Source organism: Gasterosteus aculeatus, chromosome 4, assembly GCF_964276395.1.
Source record: "Gasterosteus aculeatus chromosome 4, fGasAcu3.hap1.1, whole genome shotgun sequence".
Lineage (NCBI taxonomy): Eukaryota > Metazoa > Chordata > Actinopteri > Perciformes > Gasterosteidae > Gasterosteus > Gasterosteus aculeatus.
In genome coordinates this window covers 30157386-30178873 of record NC_135691.1, presented here as the reverse complement: position 1 = coordinate 30178873, position 21488 = coordinate 30157386, and the positions used below count along the sequence as shown (strand labels likewise).

The 21488-nt window shown below is 44.7% G+C and overlaps 1 protein-coding gene across 2 annotated transcripts; it reads left to right on the top strand.

The window, feature by feature from the left end:
- The first annotated feature begins 996 nt into the window (after positions 1-996).
- Positions 997-21323, top strand: LOC120817610 (adiponectin receptor protein 2). 2 transcript variants are annotated; one of them, XM_040173993.2, is made up of 8 exons: positions 997-1168; positions 11315-11563; positions 16647-16820; positions 17451-17622; positions 18389-18575; positions 18694-18881; positions 18983-19176; positions 19334-21323. In XM_040173993.2, the coding sequence occupies exons 3-8, from the start codon at positions 16755-16757 to the stop codon at positions 19460-19462; spliced, it is 936 nt and encodes a 311-aa protein (XP_040029927.1). In that variant the 5' UTR covers positions 997-1168; positions 11315-11563; positions 16647-16754; the 3' UTR covers positions 19463-21323. The 2 variants fall into 2 exon arrangements, with proteins under 2 accessions (XP_040029927.1, XP_040029928.1); XM_040173994.2 differs by lacking the exon at positions 997-1168 and adding an exon at positions 1251-1432.
- The last annotated feature ends 165 nt before the right edge of the window (positions 21324-21488 follow it).

The following is a 21488-nucleotide window of genomic DNA, read 5'->3' as shown; positions in this document are numbered from 1 at the left end:
CAATGAACCCATTACCCTGGAGAACTCAGCAACACTCTGGTCAAAGTACAGACATAACAATCTCCTGCCAGAGATATACAACAACTTGTTGAACCCGTTTAGAGTTGAGATCTGTCAACCTGATTAACCGGGTGGATGAAACTGTGAGGGAGTATAGCAACACACCCTGCCAGAGCCTTGCATCAAAATTAATCCATTTGCACAATCACGCCTTAACCGTGCGTATAATGCAGCAGGGTGTTGGTTTTTCTGTATTCATCTATGAATATGTACACCCCATGTCTGGGGTAAGAATAAAGGATAAAGTGGTGGAGTTCAACTGTCAAACCTCCTGCACATGTTTTATTTGCTCATTTGGTGGGGATTTATGACCGGTCTGCAAGAATTACTAAAAAGATGTTATTCCAAGAAACAACAATTTTTATAATCAATGAATGGTTTAAGTTGTGTATTAAGCAACAATTACCCAATAATGGCATATTCCAGCTTCCTAAATGTCAGGACGGGTTTTCTCTGTTGTTTTACCATTATAAATTGATCAGATTGAGATGGAAATTTTCAGAAGGCTCGGTAATGTTCTTTTTATTTCACACATTACATCATATTGACAAAAGAGCATAGTCCCCATAGTTTATACAGTACGGTATACATACACATTGCCTACAATTCTTCAGCCCAATGACTTAACGTTAGATACTCCAGGCCGTTGTTGGCAAGGCTGCTCAATTTCCACATGGCATTTGTTTGCCAGAAAGTTTTTAACAGAAACAATGCTGGACACGCAACTAAAAAAATATTGATTTTATAATTAGAGTGGCACTGCACACTTAACATATCAACATATTCCTATATCTATTGCCACACTTTGCCATATATTTTTCCACTCGACGTTAGAAACTACAAACCACGTTACTTAATTTCTAGGTCTCTTCCTGTTCCGGATCGTTACCCATTGGTCACATTTATCTTTGAGTGAATCTGATTGGACGACGGGCTCTCACGCGAGCAGCGTCACGCGGTGACCGCTTTGCTCGGAACGTCACCCAGTCTAGTTCGCTCTAGCGACAGTCTGACAACCAGTCAGAGAACCCAGGAGCAGCGAGTACAACTCCACCAACTGAGTTACGCTACACAGAAGGACGCACTCGTCTACGAACGCCGGCACCAGGTTAATACCACAACTGACACCCCCCGCTTTTTGCTGTCTGTGTAGTTTTTGTATGTTGTTTCAGACTGTTGAATTCACCCCCGGACTTTCCCAGCGCAGCGTTAACGCCTGAATGCAACACGCCAGCTAGCGGCTTTGCTATCCAGCTAATTCTGGCTGTCAAAACAACAGGGAGAGACAGAGAGGCATAATCCGCTAGCCAAAAGACCTGGCTTCGTTTTCTCTCTTTACGTGGCGCCAACGCTCAAACGGGCTCCTTGTTCGGTACGTGGAAACGCGGACGGGTCGATGTGGCGAGCTGTCAAAATAAACACGCGCTCGGTTAAATAGTTACGTGGATTTCTGTGGGAGGTGGCGGGTCTTTTTCTTTTGCTAGCCGACTAGCATGCGCGCTAGCTCGGTGTAAACAAACCGTCGTCACAGCCCCGTCGACGGGAGTCCGCGTCTCGCTGTTAACGTGGAATTGTGAGGCGAAACGTTTGAGGCCGGACACGTTAAACGTTGTCTGCGCGGTGACAGAAATGTCGAGTTGGTCTGGATAGAGTTTTATTTTGGGGGGGTTCTTTGTCTCGCTCGCACGCCACTGTTCGCCTGGTGTCACTTTGTGTGTGTGTGTGTGTGTGTGTGTGTCTCTCAGTCTCAGAGTTCAGGACAGTGTGTCTCTTGCTGTCTCTCAGCTTGTTTTCTTAAACCTTTTTGTTTATGTGATTTGAGTTGAGAGGAGCTGTATTGTTTTATGAACGAAACGCTGCCAGGCGGTGCTGCAAATGTTTTATTAAATGTTCATTCGGAGGATTTAACATTCACATCGCACAGTTAACCAAAGTGCTGTTTTTATTATTGTAAAACCAAGCAGTTGTAATCCAAATGTACCTGACTGGTACATTTTTTATTTTATTCTCTCATTTATAAAATAGTGTTTGATTCTCTTGTTTGGCGACTTGTAATATGATTGCATGAGTGCCCATCCCATTCCAGTTTGCCTCTGACTCTACGGTTTGTCTCAAATCATGAAGTCATCTCATAAATATTTCATGGGCTGTGTAGCTGATCGCCTATTTGTCTCTAACCCCAAGCTTTACGTGTACCAAAACACTCACGGGCGTCCCCAGGCTCCAGGATCAGCACATGGATATTTCATGGGGCACCGTCATAACTATTTGTGGTGAAATACATTTTAATCTCTGGTTTCAACTGCAGTTGACCCTTTTGGGGGGGGGGGGGGGGTTCACATTGTAACATTGTAACTTACTTAACAGCACTGGAAACTCCAGATGTCATTTCACCCATCCCCGCTGTTAACCTCAATTCGCACACCTGTGCGTGTCAGTGTACTCGTGTACGCGTGTGCAACAAAATCCACACGGGGATGCAAAGCAGACCCGTACGACATAATTTCCATGAATAGCAACTGTGTTCTATCAAAAAGAAAAAGTTCAGTACCCACAGTAAGTTTACCGCATGGAGTCACACGCCCTTCAGCTTCATCTGGAAATGTGCTGTAATTTCCTGTCGGAAGATATTGATATGCCATTTATACAAATAATAGATTTAGACCTTCCGTTGCTCGAGCTGATGGACTCTCAACCTGCTAGACGCGGCTATAGAGAAATATGTCATGTGTTGTATTTTTTTACTGGAACTACAACTCTAGAGAATTTAAAGTATAATGAAGTCAGTGCCAGTGTGCCGAGCAGCTAGACGCAGCTTCTAAGAATAGTCGGGAACTGTCAGTGCAAAATGGATTGATCATAAGTTTCTGCCTCGCTCTTTCTTTTATACTGCTCCGCTTGTCTCCGTCTCTCCTTCCCTCTCGACTCCAAACCGGTCTGTCTGTGTCTGCGTGTATTTTAAAAAAACAAAAAATGACAAAGCTCGCTCTTGTCTTAAATGGTTGTTGTTCATGTTGTGAGTAGGGATGAGAATTGATAAGATTTTAACGATTCCGATGCCTTATCGATTCGATTCCTTATCGATTCTTATTGGGCAAGGGGTGAAAAAAAGAGCACAAACGGGTTTATTTACATTCATTTTCTTTTATAAATGTTCTATAATGCTGCACACACCATATACAGTATGTATACATACACATTTAAAAAAAATGAAAAAAACATTTATACATATTCCTCTTGAACTTAAAATAAAACTTCTCAAAACTGGACTTTCAATCCAAACGTGAAGTGATCAATAATGGGAGACCAATGCCGGAGCTAAAATGTATGCTTCAAACGAAGGGACAGAAGATAACTTGATCGACTACACACAATAAAGGCAAATTGCTTCACACAGTGAGTGGTTGTGATCACTTTTGAGTTTACCTTGGACAGAAAGAGATGAAGCGCCGACGTTAGCTGAGCTGCTGCATTCATCGAACACATGACATTCCTGTAATTTAATTCCATGCTGTGTGTTCAAATGCTTATTCATATTTGTTCTATTTCCTCCCTTCGACGAAATAGACTTTTTACACAGGTTACAAGTGGCGTAGGTGTCATTTTGTGGTGTGAAATAGAGCCAAACTTTAGAACGCTTCTGCCTAGTTGCCATGTTTGCTGCAGTCTGAAGAAGAAACTAAGTTTGCGCATGCGCAACGCCACAAAGGACCGTTAGCAGAACCGTTAAAGAATTTGGCTGACGATTCCAAACAATCGGTTCACTAGGAACCGGTTCTAAAAAAGAACCGGTTCTCGATTCCCATCCCTGGTTGTGAGAGTACATACACAATTAGACACACTGGCAAATAAGCCTGTCACTAGTTAATTACCGTGGACGTATATGCAGTAACTGTCTTCTGCCCTGAACCTTCCCGAGCATGCAGAGCGTTGACAGAGCGAATGCGTTTCTGTGTGGGGAAGCTTCAACACTGTGCAGTCATGTTGCTTTGTAAATATTTGGGCAATTGGACCCTTATCTAATCCAAATGAGTTTGGTTACTTTTTCCTAAAGCTTGCAAGCGAAAATAAATATATTCTATCTATGTTTTTATTTGGCTTTTATTTAGACAGAAGGAGTATAGTCGTTAGCTTAAGGCTTCCTTTTCATCTGATCATCTATATTATTTTGTGTGACCCGCCTTTGTTTAAAAAAAAAACCCCACTGCGTCCGGCAGTAAAGCCAACGCCACACGGATTTTGGTGTGGTCTGTGTCGGGTCTCTGTTCAGGTGCCTGGCGGTTCAGTACCATTTCAGAGACAAAGAGTGCGGTTTGAGTCTTATTTTGGTGGTAATTTGGCCCCGACTGAACCGGCTTTGGGTCACGGCCTCAGCACTGTGTCAGGAACGTGGCGTACGTTCTGCAGTTCACTGTGTTAGTTATGTGCGGTTGGTCTAGAAAGACATTGACACACTCTGCTGTACATCTCAGATTACCGTTTGAGCCCGCGACACCCAAACTGCAGAGTGGAGAGTTGTTAACTTGTAAAACAGGATTCCAGCCTGTTACATGGATGTTTTATATTGATGCTTTTGCATAGTGATCCATAGTTTGTGTGTGTGTGCGTGTTTATGAGAGCGCCACTCTCTACTCAAGTTAAATCAGGTCATTTTTGATTTTCTGTTGGAGCCGTTGGAACTGTTAGTGTGGATGTTTGGTTTGTTTCATATCACACCAAATCATTACACACAGAATTGACCCTTCCCCCCTTTTGGCAAAGGACACCTGAATGTCACCCAACATGAGACCCGTGTGTGTGCAACCCGTCATGGTTTCTCCTCTTGTTTTCTGATTTCATTAGGAATTACTTGTTGGAAACCTCTTTGGGGTGGGGGGGGGGGGGGGGGGGGGGTGCATGCAGTTTCTGCGTTACTTTTGCCGTACTTGCAGAATGGGCTTTATTATGGTTAAAACATTCCCACCTTCCACCATATCTGTCAAGCATGCACGCGCACATATCACGTGTGCTACGTGGCTGCCTGTGTGTGCTGTGAATGACGGAACAATGGTGTGTATGTGTGTGGTTCACTTCACACTGGTTCTCTTTGTTTGTTTGTCCATCATAAGACCGCTGGCAGCAGCATCAGTAGCTCACTCGCTGTTGTACCAGGACTGAGGGGTAACCGGGGGACACGCACTTTGAACAGACGCGCTGGATATGATTTGTCCTTGTCTTCAAATATAGATGCTGTAAGAATAGTCTCCTCGTGTTACTACTTTTATCAAAGCTCATTTTTTAATGTGGATCAAAAAAGCGCAACGAGGAGATTGTTATGAAAAAAAACATGTTTAACTGACTAACCGTCTGATGTCTTCATTTCTTGTTGGGCGAGACCCTCCCACGTTAAAGCAAACATCTCAATTTGCACGCACTTCTTTTTAGCTGTAGCTGCAGGGAGTTTGGGAATGAAGGTGGGGTTTTCAGTAATATCATGTTGGGGTTTATGTGTGTTTGTGTTAAAGTGCAGGTCCCAGTGTGATTAGATGGTTTGAATCATTGCAAAGCAATCATCCCAAACACAAAGGGAGGCCGGTTCACCAGCGCTCCCCCGGCCATAGGAACATACTCCGTAGGAAGCACTATAAGTAAACTGCACCACCAAACAAAGAACTCGACTTGAGGAACTAATCCAATTTTTGAAAATCTATATTCCAACCCTTGAAGATAAATAGACAATGAATGGATCGTAGGCCACTTACGTCAACGAAATTAAGCTCTTTACCAGCCAGGTCTTGTCTTTCAGTCTTCTCCTTGTTTTCTTGTTTTTTATATTGTGCATTCTAAATTAACTCGTCACATTAATTCTTCTCTTTCCAGAAGAAAGGTTTGAGATCCAAGGCTGACAATGTCCTTGTGTAATTCTTTTGTAGGAACCAAACACCCGGGGCGAAGAAAAACAAAAGCACCCATACTCCTTTTCTTTCTACCTTAGTCAGCAAGATCAAGGACATAACGTATCGACAATCCAACCATAATCTCAGAAAAAAAGTTCTCCCATGTATTAAAATACTCCTACACACCCAACAACTACCATCACACACACACGCGCGCAGAATTTCTGAGGTATACATCTTTGTGTTTGACTAGCACCAGTGTGAGCAGATAGTGGAGGCAGAGCCAGACCTGACAGCCGGGTAGCAGCCATGTCTTCACACAACTTCACAGTGTTTATTGAAGGGCAATGTGCGAGATGTGTTGTCACGAGGCGTTGTTATCTTGCATAAGATGTTCGTGCCTTTTGGACCAACATTAACGATAAAAACAATACCGATCGCTGTGTAAGGTTCGACTTACACAGCGACGTTTGAAGTGCAAGTTAACCTGTTAGATGCTCCTTAAGTCAAGGTGTGAAACTGAAAAGTTTATAGGTAAAGAAAAGACCCGGATCAGCGTGAACCAGTTTGGACTGATTTTAAACAGCAAGGCGTTTGTTTCCTGTTTCAACATACTCCTGTATACTGGTTAGGCCTTCTCTCCCTAACTGGAAAAACCAGGTTGGATGTCATGGAAAAGCTCATCGTCGTGCCAAAGTAAGGAGGGTTTGTAATTTAGATGGAATCGCCTCGTTGTTTCAGCAACACTGCAGAGAAAATGCATTTTGTTGGGAAAAGTACCTCACATAACCTCTGATAAAAGCCATCTATTGTCTTTCCCCCATGATAAATATTTAATTTATCAATGTATCAAATGACATTGTTGCTATGAACTAAATATCATTATCCTCGCTGCTATGTTACATCGAAAGCACAGACATTTCTCGGATTACAAAAGATGTAACTGTATATGCAAAGCAAATGCTGTGTGTGTGTGTGTGTGTGTGTGTGTGTGTGTGTGTTCTGAAAAGTGGCGTGTGTGCCACCGTGATCGGACAGGAGAGTGATGTCACAGCGGGTTGCCGACCGTGTCCAACTCGGGGGGGGGTTGAACCACGTCGGGGGGATAAAAGCATGCTGCTCGACAGCCGCCTCCATTCACACGTTTTTAGTGAAGCACCAATGTTCTCGGCGTCCACAGACAGGCCCTTTTAAGAAAAAAAAATCTAAATCTGTCCATCTTTTGCTTTCATTCCACTTCTACTTCCCCACTCGCCGTCTCCCTCGCTGTCTCCCAACAACTCGCTGTCTCCCTCGGGGAGAATAACAACAAGAGGACAAATCAAGTCTCATTGACGGTTCTTGTCGGATTTCAAATGTTCTTCATTCTTTCGATCCTCAGTCTCTCTGTTCTTTTCTGTGATTGATTTTTGGACCCCGGCTCCATGGTGACAATGACTGACTCCAAACTGCTTTGGTGTGAAGTCAGCTGTCGTGTGTGTGTGTGTGTGTGTGTGTGTGTGTGTGTGTGTGTGTGTGTGTGTGTGTGTGTGTGTGTGTGTGTGTGTTGATGTGTTTGCGAGAGAGTGAGAGAGAGAGGGACACAAATAGAAAGATGATGACGACAATGAGCCTGAAGAAATGCTGCTGCACATGCTCGTGTCCGTGTGGAATAATGCACGTGAATAAATGACCTTGTGCGTGTGTTAACTGTTAGCATGCTACAGTTAGCATGTTACGTTTGTGTATTTGACCTTCATCCCAAAGTGCAGTTTTAAAGTGAATGTCTAGGTCAAGACTTGTTTTACTTCTCCTTACATTGAATTGCACAATAAGAATTTAGATTCAATGGTGTCGCCTGGTTATTAAAGGTCACAGGATCATTGACAGATAATTAAAGATGGTCTGTGTAACTAAACATTTTTGCCATTTTTAACAGCACACGTTGGGAAATATGCTTGTTTACTTACCGAGAGTTAGATGAGAGGTTTGATACCACGTTGTGTCGTTAAGATAAGATCATCCTTGCACACAGAAATAGTGGCTGAACGATGCACATAACATGCAAACACCGACACATTACTGCTGGTATTGACCTGCAGGTCAAATCAATACTAAAAGCTCAATAGCAAGCATGGCTAACAGACGATCATCTCTTAGTCGATTCAGGGATAGTTCATGATGTCGGGCGATTTAAAATAATGACACCGAAAAACAGAACCGAAAGCGCGGTGAAAGACATATTTCTTTTTGCCGCTAACAGCAGACAACCTTGATGGCTTATTTGGGGAATGTTTACCCTGCGGCACTCGGGCTGCTGAGTCTCTTCTCCGCTTCATGCCAGCTCGGCGTCTCCGAGGTTAAAGCGCCACTCTGGGCCAGATGGTGAACATGTCTGCGTGATTGTTTTTGCTTCGTCGTGTTTGAGTTTGAGCAAAAAAAAAGAATTGAACCTCACACAGCGAATCGGGAGGGAGGGCAAGGATGTGCGTGTGTACGACAAAAGGCTTTTATTAGCCAGGAAAATAGTGATTATACTGCTACACCCCGCAAAACATCTTGATGCCTCGTTTAGTATCCTGTTATTGACGGATATTCTGTGTCAGAGCTTTTCTCAGAACAGAAAATTCAACATTTGGGGTTGGCTTAGACCCTGAGAAAACCTATTTGCTGTGAATCCTCTTTTCTTCTTCTGTTCCATCACGTTGAATCCATTTGATCTCCATATGGGGTCAGACTGTTCTGTTCTGGCCGTGCTGCTACTGCAGTGTTGCTCTTTGAACACCGTGCCAAGCGGTTTGTGTGCTTGTGTGTTTTCTTTTTCTTTTTTATTTATCTCCTGCTTGCAAATAAAATGACTGTAGACGAGTACTGACAATCAAGCAGCTATCGTTGGAAGGACACGGAACACATGTTTTCCAGGCTACTGGGTCGTAATGACTTCACCTCATGTTTTTTGGCTATCTTGCCTCCACCAGGGTGGTGCCCGAGGTGGTTTCTGGCTTCCGTAAAAACACTTTGCTAAGTTGGTCAAAGGGGAGGTGGGGGGGGGGGGTCATGTACTAAGGGTTGCTGTCCCAAGTGATGGGTTGAGAGGAATGACTTCTGTAAAAATGGTTTCACTATTGGTGTTTTGTATTTATATTAATTTATGTTTGTCTTGTAATGTTTCTCCCTGGTATTTTTTCATAATTACTTTGGATCGGCTAACCGTCTGCGTGACAGACCTGAATGAAGGCGAAAGGCAAGATTTGTTTACATTTTTACACAAAGTCTGCGCCTCAATTTGTGATGATGAATGATGAACGCCTGTGATAAGGTAGCAGCCCAATGTTTGTAAAGGGACCATAATCTTTCAAAAAGATGTGTCTCTTAAACGTTGTTTTTTTTTTCATCTTCGGCAGCTTCCAGACTGCCATCAGACCCACACAGAACAAAACCTCTCAGCTCAATTGTCGGGAGAGCTGTTTGTTCTCGTGTGGCGATCAGACCAGGAGACCGTTCTCCAGAGAATCGACCACAGCCAGAGGATACAAAGAGAACTTTTATTCCTCATACTCTGGTTGATAGGGACCCGGCATGAAATCTCGCTTTTCATCACGACAGAAGATCATGGGTGCAGTTACTCAAAAAGAGGGTCAATATACATTTCAAAAATAGTCGATTGGGGTCAATGAGGAGGGAGGAAAAGGGACGAGATTGATTGGTCTCTCTCGCTCTAGAAGTTGAAGCGTTTGATTTCAGTCCAGCTCAAAAAGTCTTCACCTTCTCAGCGCACAGCAGGGGTTCCGTCCATCGGTCGATGCCATTGGACTGTGAAACTTTCTTCATTTTCTCCTTCGGCGCTCATCAATTTCCCTTTGTCCTTTTCTGTTGAATAGCATTGTGCCTTTGACTTTTAGCGCGACAGTGTTCTTTCACAACCGTCGAGGCGGTGGTTAGACGTGTCATCTCGAGACCAATTATCGTTCTCAGGAGAAATCCTCCTGCATGTGCCTACAGCACACGCCTATGCTCTCCGAATATGAAAAGAAAGAGACAAAACCGTTGCCATTGTTTTAGTGTCTGTAGGTGATAAGTGCTTGTGGATTGAATCCTACAGATATTTGAGTTTCTACTAAACATCTGTGGGCAAACCGTCAGGAGCAGGGTTTCATGTGACCAACTTATTTTCTTCTTTAGTTCTGTTAACTCTATAATTTATTAGATTTGGCAAATGAAAGCAATGTGCTTTATGTGCAGTTCAGTATACAGCATGAGCTTAAAACCTCGTCCATGGCCCAAGTTCTTCTGCAGCTCTTCTGCTCCCCACATGCGTATTTCTTTTTTTTAATTTTTTTTTTTACAAATGTTCTTTTGAACCATCTGTTTTCAAGTGCATGGGTGTGTATGAACATGCCTTTTGTGTTGTTTCCCCTCCCTTGAGCTTGCGTTTAATCCCTAATGTATGTTTGTGGTAGCACAAGGGGGACGGTTTAAATGTGGCCTGGTGCTTTGGGGGGCTGGTTCACATCGACTTAGCCCCTACGGAGCCGCGTTTGCGTTTGTGACAGGAAAAAAAAGAGGATCTCAGCAAAGTCAGACATGCTGATACAAATGTGCACCAGCAGTTTTCAACATTCGCGGCGCACTAAAGCTTCGGTCGTGCTCGTGAGGGAGTGTTTTTGGAAACAAGCCGCAGTAGAAACACGTCAAAAAAATCTCTGGATCGAGAGCTCAATTATTTGCACGAAGGCTGAATGTCTTCGAACAAATAGAACAAATAATAATCACAGTGGCACATACCACGGGTGCTTGATAGGACTTCTTTGTTTTGTATTTATCCAACACTTTACGATTTTGTTGGAAATTGCAACCGTGTCCCTATTTAGAACTGTTTGTTAGGTTTAAATGACGCCTTATTGTTAATGAAGTAGATGATAAACCGTGAAGTGGTGATAGAAGGATGAAGAAAAAAAGAGGATTCCAAGTTACCAACAGTGAACACGTCTACTTCCTGTGTGTGAATCTCTTGCTCCTGTCCTTGACACCACTTGTCGCTAAGCAACCCACCACGACAGCGAGTTAGAAGCGGTGCCTAATTGGCCGGCGCAGTTTTATTTTTTTTTAAGGAAGGAAGGATGACTTTTAGAATATGAAACAAACAACGTCATGTTTATCTCCGGTGCAGAATGTTAGGTTATGAACTGCAGTGAGAGCTGCAGGAACATATGCAGGAGGGGATTGGACTTGTGACCCTGTTCCCTGCTAGATTATGTCTCTCATCTACATAATGATACGGCCGTATTTCTCAGGTTTTAAGCAATGTTAAGCATTGAGCTTGAGAATGAACAAAACCATAGATTAACGTAGATTAACGTTCTTTTCTCTTTCTTCCTCTGCTCTTTTCTGCCATAAAGGAAAGAACCAGAGATTCCCCACTTGGTCTCGCCTGGATTTTTGTCCCCAGCCTCCGGTAAGTCTTCCCTGCGCGGAGGCCGGTCCAGCGTGTCAAGCTGGACGGAGGAGAGAAGAGCGGGGCCGAGGGCCCGGCCTTCGTGCTGCGACACAGAAACATCACCGAGGACCCGACCGATACCGTGAGCCCCCGGGAGGAAGCCGACACGCCCACCCCAGGTTCTCCCAGCGGCCGCAACGCGCACAATGGGGTAAGTATCCAACACACCGACACACACACACGCTGCCATCTGGTTGATCAGAGCCACCGGGTGTGAAATGATCAGACCAAAACACGCACCCTCACATAACTAATTAGGTAGGTGCTTTTAGATGGGAAGTGTATTATTTCACAACAGATGCTGACCGGCAAAGTCTATAGTTCTAACGACACGTAAACTATACTCCTTCTTGAATAATATCTGAATTAAAATAGAATCAGATTTAGAGTGGGAAATGATTTTTCCTTTTACCTATTTTGACATTTTGACATTTCATGTAATACACACACACACACACGCTGTAATTACTTTGTGGTTTAATCTCTCAACCACATTTCATGTTTGTGCACAAGTTTCCCTTTTACGACTTATGTTTCTATAGATCAAAAGTGGATTGAAGTCTGAGTTAATTAAACATTAGACGATAGTTTGAGCTCTGTTTTAAAAGGGGCAATTTAAAGTTTAAAGATGTAGATTCAAAGTTAGTTCAGGGAGTTTTTGGACGCAACTTTGGTGGATGAATTATCATCAGAGCCTTTAGAACAGTTTACAAGTATGTGAAACATACAAGATGCACTAGTTGTGTGAGACGCTGTCACGCTTCCAGTGAATCACAATCAAATCCCAAGAAGAGATAACACACCTGTTAACGGACAATAACTACGAAAGTACACACAGTAAAAACCTTAAATGCATTACAGCTTTCATGACCGGCGCTGTAGGAGACTACATAAATATTTACTGAAGAATATGCAGCAGGTCTCTAGGACGCAGGTTTGATCACGCCCTTGTTTCCCGGCCCCTTCTAACCTCAAACAACCTCTCCAACTGTGAGTCACCGCCTGCTGTAGAAAACAAAGTTAGAACGTGATCCCCCTCGAAGTCCAAAGGGATGCGGATATTGAATTTGTCTGTTGTCTACATACCGACGCCTTCCTGGAAGGAAAGCTAATACGCTACCAAAATATGTGTGTGTGTGTGTGTGTGTGTGTGTGTGTGTGTGTGTGATCAGCGGTTATCGGACGGATCAAACAAATGCACCAGACGCTGTCCCTCACAGGCATTGCACACACACACACACACACACACACACACACACACACACACACTCGCAGACAAAGCTGCTGGTCTGTTGTTGAGTGTGAAGAGCTATCAGCACACCGGCTGAGCTGAAACACAATAGTGTGTGCGTGTGCGTATTGTGTCTGCTGGCGTGCAGCACATCACTGATACCCGAGAGGACGCCGGGGCCCCGTTGGCCCAATCAGCGCCGCCCGGCTGTCTTTGCACCCCGCGGTCATTACGGGTCCGTGTTGCTGTGCGTCTCAATGTGTTTGCGAGCGTGCGGCACAGCCCTCGGGGTTGGTAATGCGCTTACTTACTTTGTCACGTACAAAAATAAGAAGCCAATCGAAATCCAAAGAGAAGCTACAGGGATGATTCTTTTGTACCAACTTAAAGGAGGTTTCTGGTTTCCCAGACGCTTGTGAACGGGCCCCTGTGGGATTGTGACGCGAGTGTCTTCCCGATCCCACCCGGCCCACATTGTGCAACAACCTGCCAACAATCTCAGCCTATTTATTGCTTTAGTAAGAAATGTTAGATATGGAAGATGTGTGTATGCTTGACACGTATCACAATCATGCCTCTAAAAAGAACAAACTAGAATACTAGTTTTACCTTAATAGTAATATAATCGTGTCCTTTTTTGAACAGGACCTTTTCCGCAGAACGAAACAGATGTCTCTCTGTAAACATGCACCTCAAACATTTTAAAGTAAGCTCAACAAATACTGGAAGACTTGCGTTGAGTTGTGTTACACAGACACACCCGCCCACTTCTACCACCAGCAACAATTGTATTTTAAATGACCCTGGGATGATATATAGAAGGATTACTGAATAAAATAAAAAAGATAAAAGCTTTGTGGTCATCCTATCTTGTTTGTATAGATTCAAAAAGGCATTCAGTAGGATGATCAGACGCTGCTTCGCGCTTTAAAATCTGCAGCTGGGATCTTGCCCCAGTTTTTACTTCCATTATCCAACGATGCAAGAAAAACAAACCAACTCCCTTTTGAAAGGAACTAATCCTTTGAGCCCTGTGAACAGTTAATAATCTGTGTTACTCCGTTACATTGCTCAAAACAGATTTTCTTCATTGCCTCCTCATGGTCACGGGTGAGAACACAGAGAACATCTTGTCTTGCAGAAAACACGAGCAGCCTGTTTTTTGTGTGTGCGTGTTCTTGGAACACACGGTCTGTTTTTTTGATGGCGGGTAGCGTCTTTTTCCAAATTCTCACATTCCCAAGAGAGCATTGTGCACGTGTGAATCACCTGATGCCTCCCGTCCGAGCTGAGCAGGGTCACTGTGTGCAGGGGGGAGCTCTGCCCTCTGTGTTCGTTGCTGGTTCACATTCTGCTGTATTCCGGTTGGTCGCGGCGGTTTCCCGGGTCCCGCCCTCCTCCCACCATGTGACTTTGTTCACCTCCAGTCTAAAGATCCGTTGAGAGGCAATTTTCTCCCGAGCGTGTCGCCTCCCTTGTTTCCTTGTACTCGTCTTCCACTAGCTGAGCGTAGAGCGGAGGAACAACAACGTTATCCAGGTCTAAATGCAGAATGCTAACTAATATGTGTGTTTTATCACGCGGTGTGTGTGTGTGTTGGACGAATTTTTTCTTCAGTGGCTTTTAGGGAAAATTGCCTCATTTGGTGTGAAGCAGGCCGCTGTCTCCGGGGATCTCCTCGTCTCGCTCCTGAGTCAATGTGGCGGAGCGTGGCGAAGTCATAACAGCTCATTAATGTTCACTAGCCGAACACAGATATGGACAGTGTGAGGTTCTGTAATATTAACTCAATAAGATTCCTCCAAGGTCCACTTATAGCCAAATGTTTACATCCATAATACGATAATGTTATATCTGTTTAAATGATAATCAATAATCAGTCTGCTTTCAAACCTGCGATGTACCAAAGGCTGAGATCATGATTACTCAACGCATGTTGCCGTTGGTCCTTGACCTTATACACACTTTCACACGGGGAGAAATCTGACCCCTCGGCCTTATTAGCTCGTGGACGTGCAGCCGGGGGTTGAGTCACGTGTGGCAGCCAGCGTGCTTCTCTGAACGTGTTTTAGCGAGAGCTGCGCTTTCAAGAACCGTAGCCGGCTCCCCTCCCACAGGCCTCCTGTCGGTATCGGCGCTGCGAGACGTTAATAGATTCTGATTCCGCGTGCACCTGCTGCTGAACCTCGGCCCTGCAGCTTTCGCCTCGTGGAGTAAGTTGGGTTTCAGCTGAGCAGACGTTTTGCGGTGGAAAATCTGTTTTGTTTTTGGTTTCTCGGGCCGACAGTTGGACATTTTTCAGTTCAATTCTTTACTGAATATCTGCAAACACCCACAGCTTCCTCTTTGCAGCGAAACCCAATGTACCATGTGGCCCTCTGAAGATTTGGGTTCTTCTTGTTTTCAAATTTGCGTGCGCACGGGCTTCTTGTTAAAACACATGGGCTTGGCAAAAAGGCGCTTTCCATCCAGGCGCTCATAAATCGCCTTTTAACGTGGCGCTCTGGAGGCTAAACGCTCCACATCCATCTCGAGCCCTCTGCCTCCCTGTGCAGGTGAGCGCGTTCCAACCCGCCACAGCGGCGTCCTCCTGTGAGGCACGTTGCCGGGAAAGTGTCGTGCGTGCGCTTCGTTGAACATCATGTGTGACCGTGTGCGTGTGTGATGGGGTGTGTGCATCCATAGTACACCCAGAGGACACCCTGATGTCCCCCAACGCGCACACTCTCTCACATACACACACGCAGGTATTCACACCCTTCAACAATAACCTCTCAACCGCAGCGAGACGGGCAGCATCTGGATTTAAGCTTCCACTTCTATTACCTGCTGACACGCACACGCACACACAGACTGCAGAGCACACGTGACTACTTGGCAGTCCCGCAGATACCCTCTGCTCATAGTGTACTCCATCACTGACGCTTACCCTCTCTCTCACACACACACACACACACAAATCAATGGCAGATTTCACCTCTATCTCTGTGAAGCCGTATTTGTGCGTGCGTGTGTGTGTTTTCCTTTTGTTGCCTGCTGCAGAGTGATATTCCTCGTCACGCATGATGAATCTCACACCACACGCACTCTGCCTGCAGGAGCCGGGCAGCGTTGTCCGTCTTTGAATATGTGAGACGGGAACCGTCCACACAACAGACATTGCGGTCAGCACACACACACACGCACACACAAGCAGGGACCAACGAGCGTTTGCTGGTGGGTCTTTTTAAAATGGGTTAGTCATGCATTATGAATACAACACGACTTCTCTCTCGTGCTTCTCTTGTTCTCGTATCTTTCTCTTTTCACTGCTTTTTGGGGGGGAATTTCTTTTCTAATCTCGTCCTTGCAGCTGAACGGCGGCGTGTGCGTGGTGAACAATGTGGGTCCGTGTTGGTGTTTGGGAAATGTACATTTTATGCTCCCACAACGCCTCCTTTTTGTGTGCCTGCACATTACACATGTCTTCCTCTTGAATCCACACACACAAACAACGTCACCGTTTTTTGTGGATCCGTGTGCAATCAGCTCAGCGTGTGACTGTCAGCCGCGATGAGTCAGCTATTAATTCTCTCCCCAGCTGTGACGGCTATTGTGTTGGATTGACTTCACGCTGTCCGTCTAATCTTCCCTTAATTAATAGACGAGAAAGACCCGGTCGACATCTGTTTGTTCCAAAAGTAGCTATTTGTTGTATCTGTTGTGTTTCACGGTTCTAATGCCAGTAATACGATTTAATTACACTACATACAATTAGAGAAAGAACCACAATCCACACCAATCAGTGTCGTAATCAGCGTTTATTCACTTCCCAGTTCTCTTTGGTGCTTTTAAAAGGCTTCCAGTTCCCTTATTTTACTGCGCATTCTAAAAGTCCCTCACAGTTATTGCACAATAAATCTGTTATGAGTAGAAGTCGATTCAGTTTCAGGGAGACGAAGCGAACACGGGGTCATAAAACAGCCGGTCCTCTGACGGCGTGTCCGTTTCTTTTCCCCGTCAGAGGGTCCCAGAGTGCGACCAGGAGACAAGACAAAATGAGGAGGACAACCGAGGACGAGAAGGAGAGGGGAAGGAGGAAGAGGACGAGAGGGGCAGCGATGAAGGTTTCATGGGAATGACGCCGCTGCTGCAGGCGCACCACGCCATGGAGAGGATGGAGGAGTTCGTACACAAGGTAACACACACACACACACACACGCATGCCCCTAACTTATCAAGGCAGACGTTCCGGAGCTCAGCACCTTTAAACCCACCAGCCAGCAGACGGGCTTGTGTTTAAAAGACCAACTGTTGTTTTACCGAGGTGCTTTTATAGAAACTCTTAATAAACCACATCGTAAAAGACACCAATAAAACCATAAAAACGCTGGAATTGCCTTCTTTTAGTTTTTTTTAAGCTGCGCTTAATCTCTTAGAGAGGACAGGTTTCATGAGTGGCTACAAGCCAAACTGGAAAATGTCCAAAGCACACGCGACACCAGCGAACTACTCACAGCTTTTCATTATTTTGAAACTGAAATGAACAAAAAAGGCAGATATTAAGAGTTGGTGTCTGTAAGAAGATACCACGGGAACGTGGACCCACTCGTGATCACATACTGAACCCCCCCCCCTACTCCCCCCCGTCTTAGACACACACACACACACACACACACATCTACTTCAAGGAGATTTAATCAACAACCAGCTGCTTCTCATGAAGGGCAAATTTGCAGTTATTTTTTAATCAGCATGTACCATTCACAGGAGCCTTCAGGTTGTTTTTCCTGAATTCCGACTTGACGTTGCCTCTCTAACCGATCAGGTGTGGGAGGGCCGGTGGCGAGTCATGCCTCACGACGTGCTGCCCGACTGGCTGAAGGACAACGACTTCCTGCTGCACGGCCACAGGCCGCCCATGCCTTCGTTCCGCGCCTGCTTCAAGAGCATCTTCAGAATCCACACAGAGACCGGAAACATCTGGACACACCTGCTAGGTAGCACACGCTCTCCCATCCTGAAAAACCAGCAGTGTGCTCTTAACCATAACGCAATAAAGTAGACTTTTAGTTGACCTTAATGCTATCATTAAATCTCTTTGAGTTGAGGGATCTGTAGCCACATTACAGAAACATGTTGTGTGCTTGTTTGCAAACTGGAACACTGTGTGATCAGCTAGGACAAGGACACGGGACAAAGACACTTAAGGAGAGGAATACAAGACGAATTGTTGAATTGATGAAAGGAAAAGCTGCGTGTTTCTCAACTGCTGATCTTTTTTGTATCTTTTAGATAAGCCTCATTAAACCTGTTGGATAACAGCGAAAAATAAGTACAAGTTCACACAACGAGGGTTGTTGGCTTCTATGATGCGCTGCAGGGTCACGAGCGGCCGGCTGGTGTGAGAAAACAATAACGCGCCGTTGGAATCATTCGGATTCTTGTAACGCCGACTTTGATTTAAAGCTGTTTGTTGGTTTCTAACTTCTGGAGCCAAAGAGCCACTTGAGCTTCGACTTTGGAAACCGCTGTGTGCGTTCCTGCTTCCACCTAGTGGTTACGCAGAGCTACTGCACCTACATGTCTCTGGGATTTTAGTGAGAAATCGTGAATACTATTGTTATTTCATCCCGTTTTGGTCATTTTGCTTGGAATAAACAAGTGCCGTGTTATATGTCCTCACCTACTAATGACATTCTCACTAACTTATAGCATATCCGTAGTTCATGATTGTTGATTGTATTTCGCCTTTTTCCTCTGCAGGCTGTTTGTTCTTCCTCTGTCTGGGTCTGATGTACATGTTCCGGCCCAACATGTCTTTTGTGGCGCCGGTCCAGGAGAAGGTGGTGATCGGCGTGTTCTTCCTGGGCGCCGTCCTCTGCCTCTCCTTCTCTTGGCTCTTCCACACAGTTTACTGCCACTCAGAGGGCGTCTCCAGAGTCTTCTCAAAGTAAGATGGACTTCACTGTCTTACATTCCTCAGTAGATAAAATGTCCTGAGCCCTAAAAGAGTTGCGCCCACATCCTCAGTGTCCATAATCATTCATTCTCTGCTTCCCCGCGTCTAGGTTGGACTACAGTGGGATCGCCTTTCTGATCATGGGCTCCTTTGTCCCCTGGTTGTATTATTCCTTCTACTGCTCCCCTCATCCCCGCTTTATCTACTTGATAGTGGTCTGCATACTGGGATTGGCCGCCATCACCGTCTCCCAGTGCGACTTCTTCGCCACGCCGCAGTACAGAGGAGTCCGAGCAGGTATAACATATGTATATATTTATACCACGTGCACTCATTCTCATTCGTGAGCTTCCTGTAAGCGCTGTGTTGACCCCTCCTCTCCCTCTCACTGTGTTCAGGAGTGTTTGTGGGTCTGGGTCTGAGCGGCGTGGTTCCCAGCCTGCACTTTGTCATCAGCGAGGGTCTGATTAAAGCCACCACCATGGGCCAGATGGGCTGGCTGCTTCTCATGGCCACGCTGTACATCACTGGAGCCTGTCTGTACGCCGCTCGCATCCCCGAGAGGTTCTTCCCCGGCAAGTGTGACATCTGGGTGAGTAACTAACACACACAGGTACCTGTACCTTGTACAACATTTGTCCACGGGGCTCCAAAAGAGTCGACGCTAAATTAAAGCTAGATGCAAAACTAATGATCTCCCTTTATGTTGCTCCGTTTCACACTAGTTTTATTCTCTCTCCCCCCTCTAGTTCCACTCCCATCAGCTGTTTCACATCTTGGTGGTCGCAGGAGCTTTCGTTCACTTCCACGGGGTCTCCAACCTGCAGGAGTTTCGCCACCAGGCCGGTGGGGGCTGCGCCGCCGACGGGACTCTCTAACGCACGCCGACCACCCACTCACATGGGGAGGCACCGGCTCCAATGATATGCACATGACTACACACACACACACACACACACACACACACAATCTCCCCGAAACTGAAGACCATCGTGGCTTGTCTGGTGCCCCCCCCCCCTCCTAAGGGTGCTATTAGAGCTGACGGACGAGAGGTTTTCTTCTTTCTGTCCCTCCGTCTGTCCACCTCTTCTGGCTCTGTTGCTTCTAATATGAAAAAGAAAAAAACACTCCGTGTGTGTGTTTTTTCACCCCAGTTTTTGATGCTCCAGGAAATGTGTCTGTGTGGTATTCATCAAAACATCCTTTCAGTAATGCTAAAGAAAAAAAGCATCTGTGTTGAGTTCAGATAGAGTTTAATGGTTTGATTTGAAAAGGAACCCGATTGTGGCTTTGAAAAATACATTTTGAGGTTGTTTTCTTTTGCTGACGCTGTTTTCTAAATCATATTGAGTGGGTTTCTTCCATGATTGTAAAGGTGAGATGTTGGGAACCGGGTCGTTAATGGGTAAAAGTCACTTTTAAAAGTAAAAAAAAAAGTGTTCTCCATGTAAATAAGATTTCTAAATTTGGGGTTATAGATTTGTATGAAATATGAGGAAAAAAAAAAGTCATCGCTTGATGAATAAATAAACATGTTTGACAATTAATCCAATGAAGATGAGGAAGGGAGCTGTTGCATCTACACTGTGTGAGGGGTGATGGTGAGAAGAACACAATATAACTGCAGCTGGTGGGAATTGCTTAAACTTTGCGTAGCCTGTTTATGCAACGATGACGAGTGGAAATAAACAGCACAACATCTGGATCATGTTTATGACTAACGGCGACTTCAGACGTGGGAAGTGACTAAAAGTCCACCGGGTGTTTTCAACTCTAACCGTCGCCGTGGTTTTCGTCCAACGCCACAAAGCTGGAGAATAGATCTTAAATCGGGCCTCGTGAATAAAACGTCTTGTGAACATTTGTGCTTAAAACCAAATCCTAAGTCAAAACTCCGGTGTTTAAAATCGTCCTATTGATATGTAGCCATCTTTTTATGGTAAATGTCTAAAGATAAAAACTCATTTCCACGTCACCGATATAAGTTGAATCTTTTATATTACATGCCCTCAACTGATTTCCTCAAACATATCAAGCGTAACTTGAGGATATTTTTTTAACGGCTCGAGTCATATTTATGACTTTTTTTGGGGAGGGGACTGCAGCTTAATTACAGTAGATCAGTCGTCCTTCTTTGGATGCTCTTTCTCACACTACTTTTATTTTTGATTGGATTGCATTTTATTTTGTCCATTTTCATTTACGAGACAAAATAAAGCTTGCAATTGTATTATTGCAAGGTTTATTTAGTCTTTTCTATTTATCACTTGTTCCTTTTAGTCAGTGATCATGTGAGGCGGATTCTCAGTCTCTCACCCTGAAAATACAGAAAAAAAGTCTCCTCCAAAGATCTGAGCTGCTTTAAGGCGCATTAACTGCCTCGAATGAGGAGACTTAAAACAAGGGGAACCTTTTTAAAAATGTATTGTTCTGGGAATACCAAAATCTCGCTCCAGCACGATGGAAACGCACAAAACCAACAAACAATTCAGAACTGATCCGAAACATTGTGATTGTTTGGAGGGTTTGCACGTTTCTATTTGATGGCAGCCTTTTCTGAGCAGGAATCTAAACACACGTTCTCGTGTTTCTGTTCTGTTACTTTAGCTAGTTTATTAATTTATTTCTCGGTGAGCGCAAATTGCTGAAGCACACGTTCCATTATGATGGGATGAGTGTTTGATTGCAATAGACCTTTATATCTGCTGTATTGTTCTAATAAAACGTTTTTAAAAATCATTTCTGTCTCGTTTGTGGTTAAGATGCGCTGAACCTCAATAAAAAAGCGTGTCACCTCAACACAATTCCCTAAACGGGCTGCAATTTGTTTCCATTATTATTTTTGTAAAAAAGTCATCAATAACAATGAATCTCAAAAGTTATACTGTTGCATGTCGGAAGGTC

Excerpts from the sequence above, each read along its gene's own strand:
- LOC120817610 (XM_040173993.2), top strand. The coding sequence starts at position 16,755 with ATGGGAATGACGCCGCTGCTGCAGGCGCACCACGCCATGGAGAGGATG. Across the intron at positions 16,821-17,450 it reads TGGAGGAGTTCGTACACAAG|GTGTGGGAGGGCCGGTGGCG; the intron begins GTAACACACACA and ends CTAACCGATCAG. Across the intron at positions 18,882-18,982 it reads GTACAGAGGAGTCCGAGCAG|GAGTGTTTGTGGGTCTGGGT; the intron begins GTATAACATATG and ends CACTGTGTTCAG.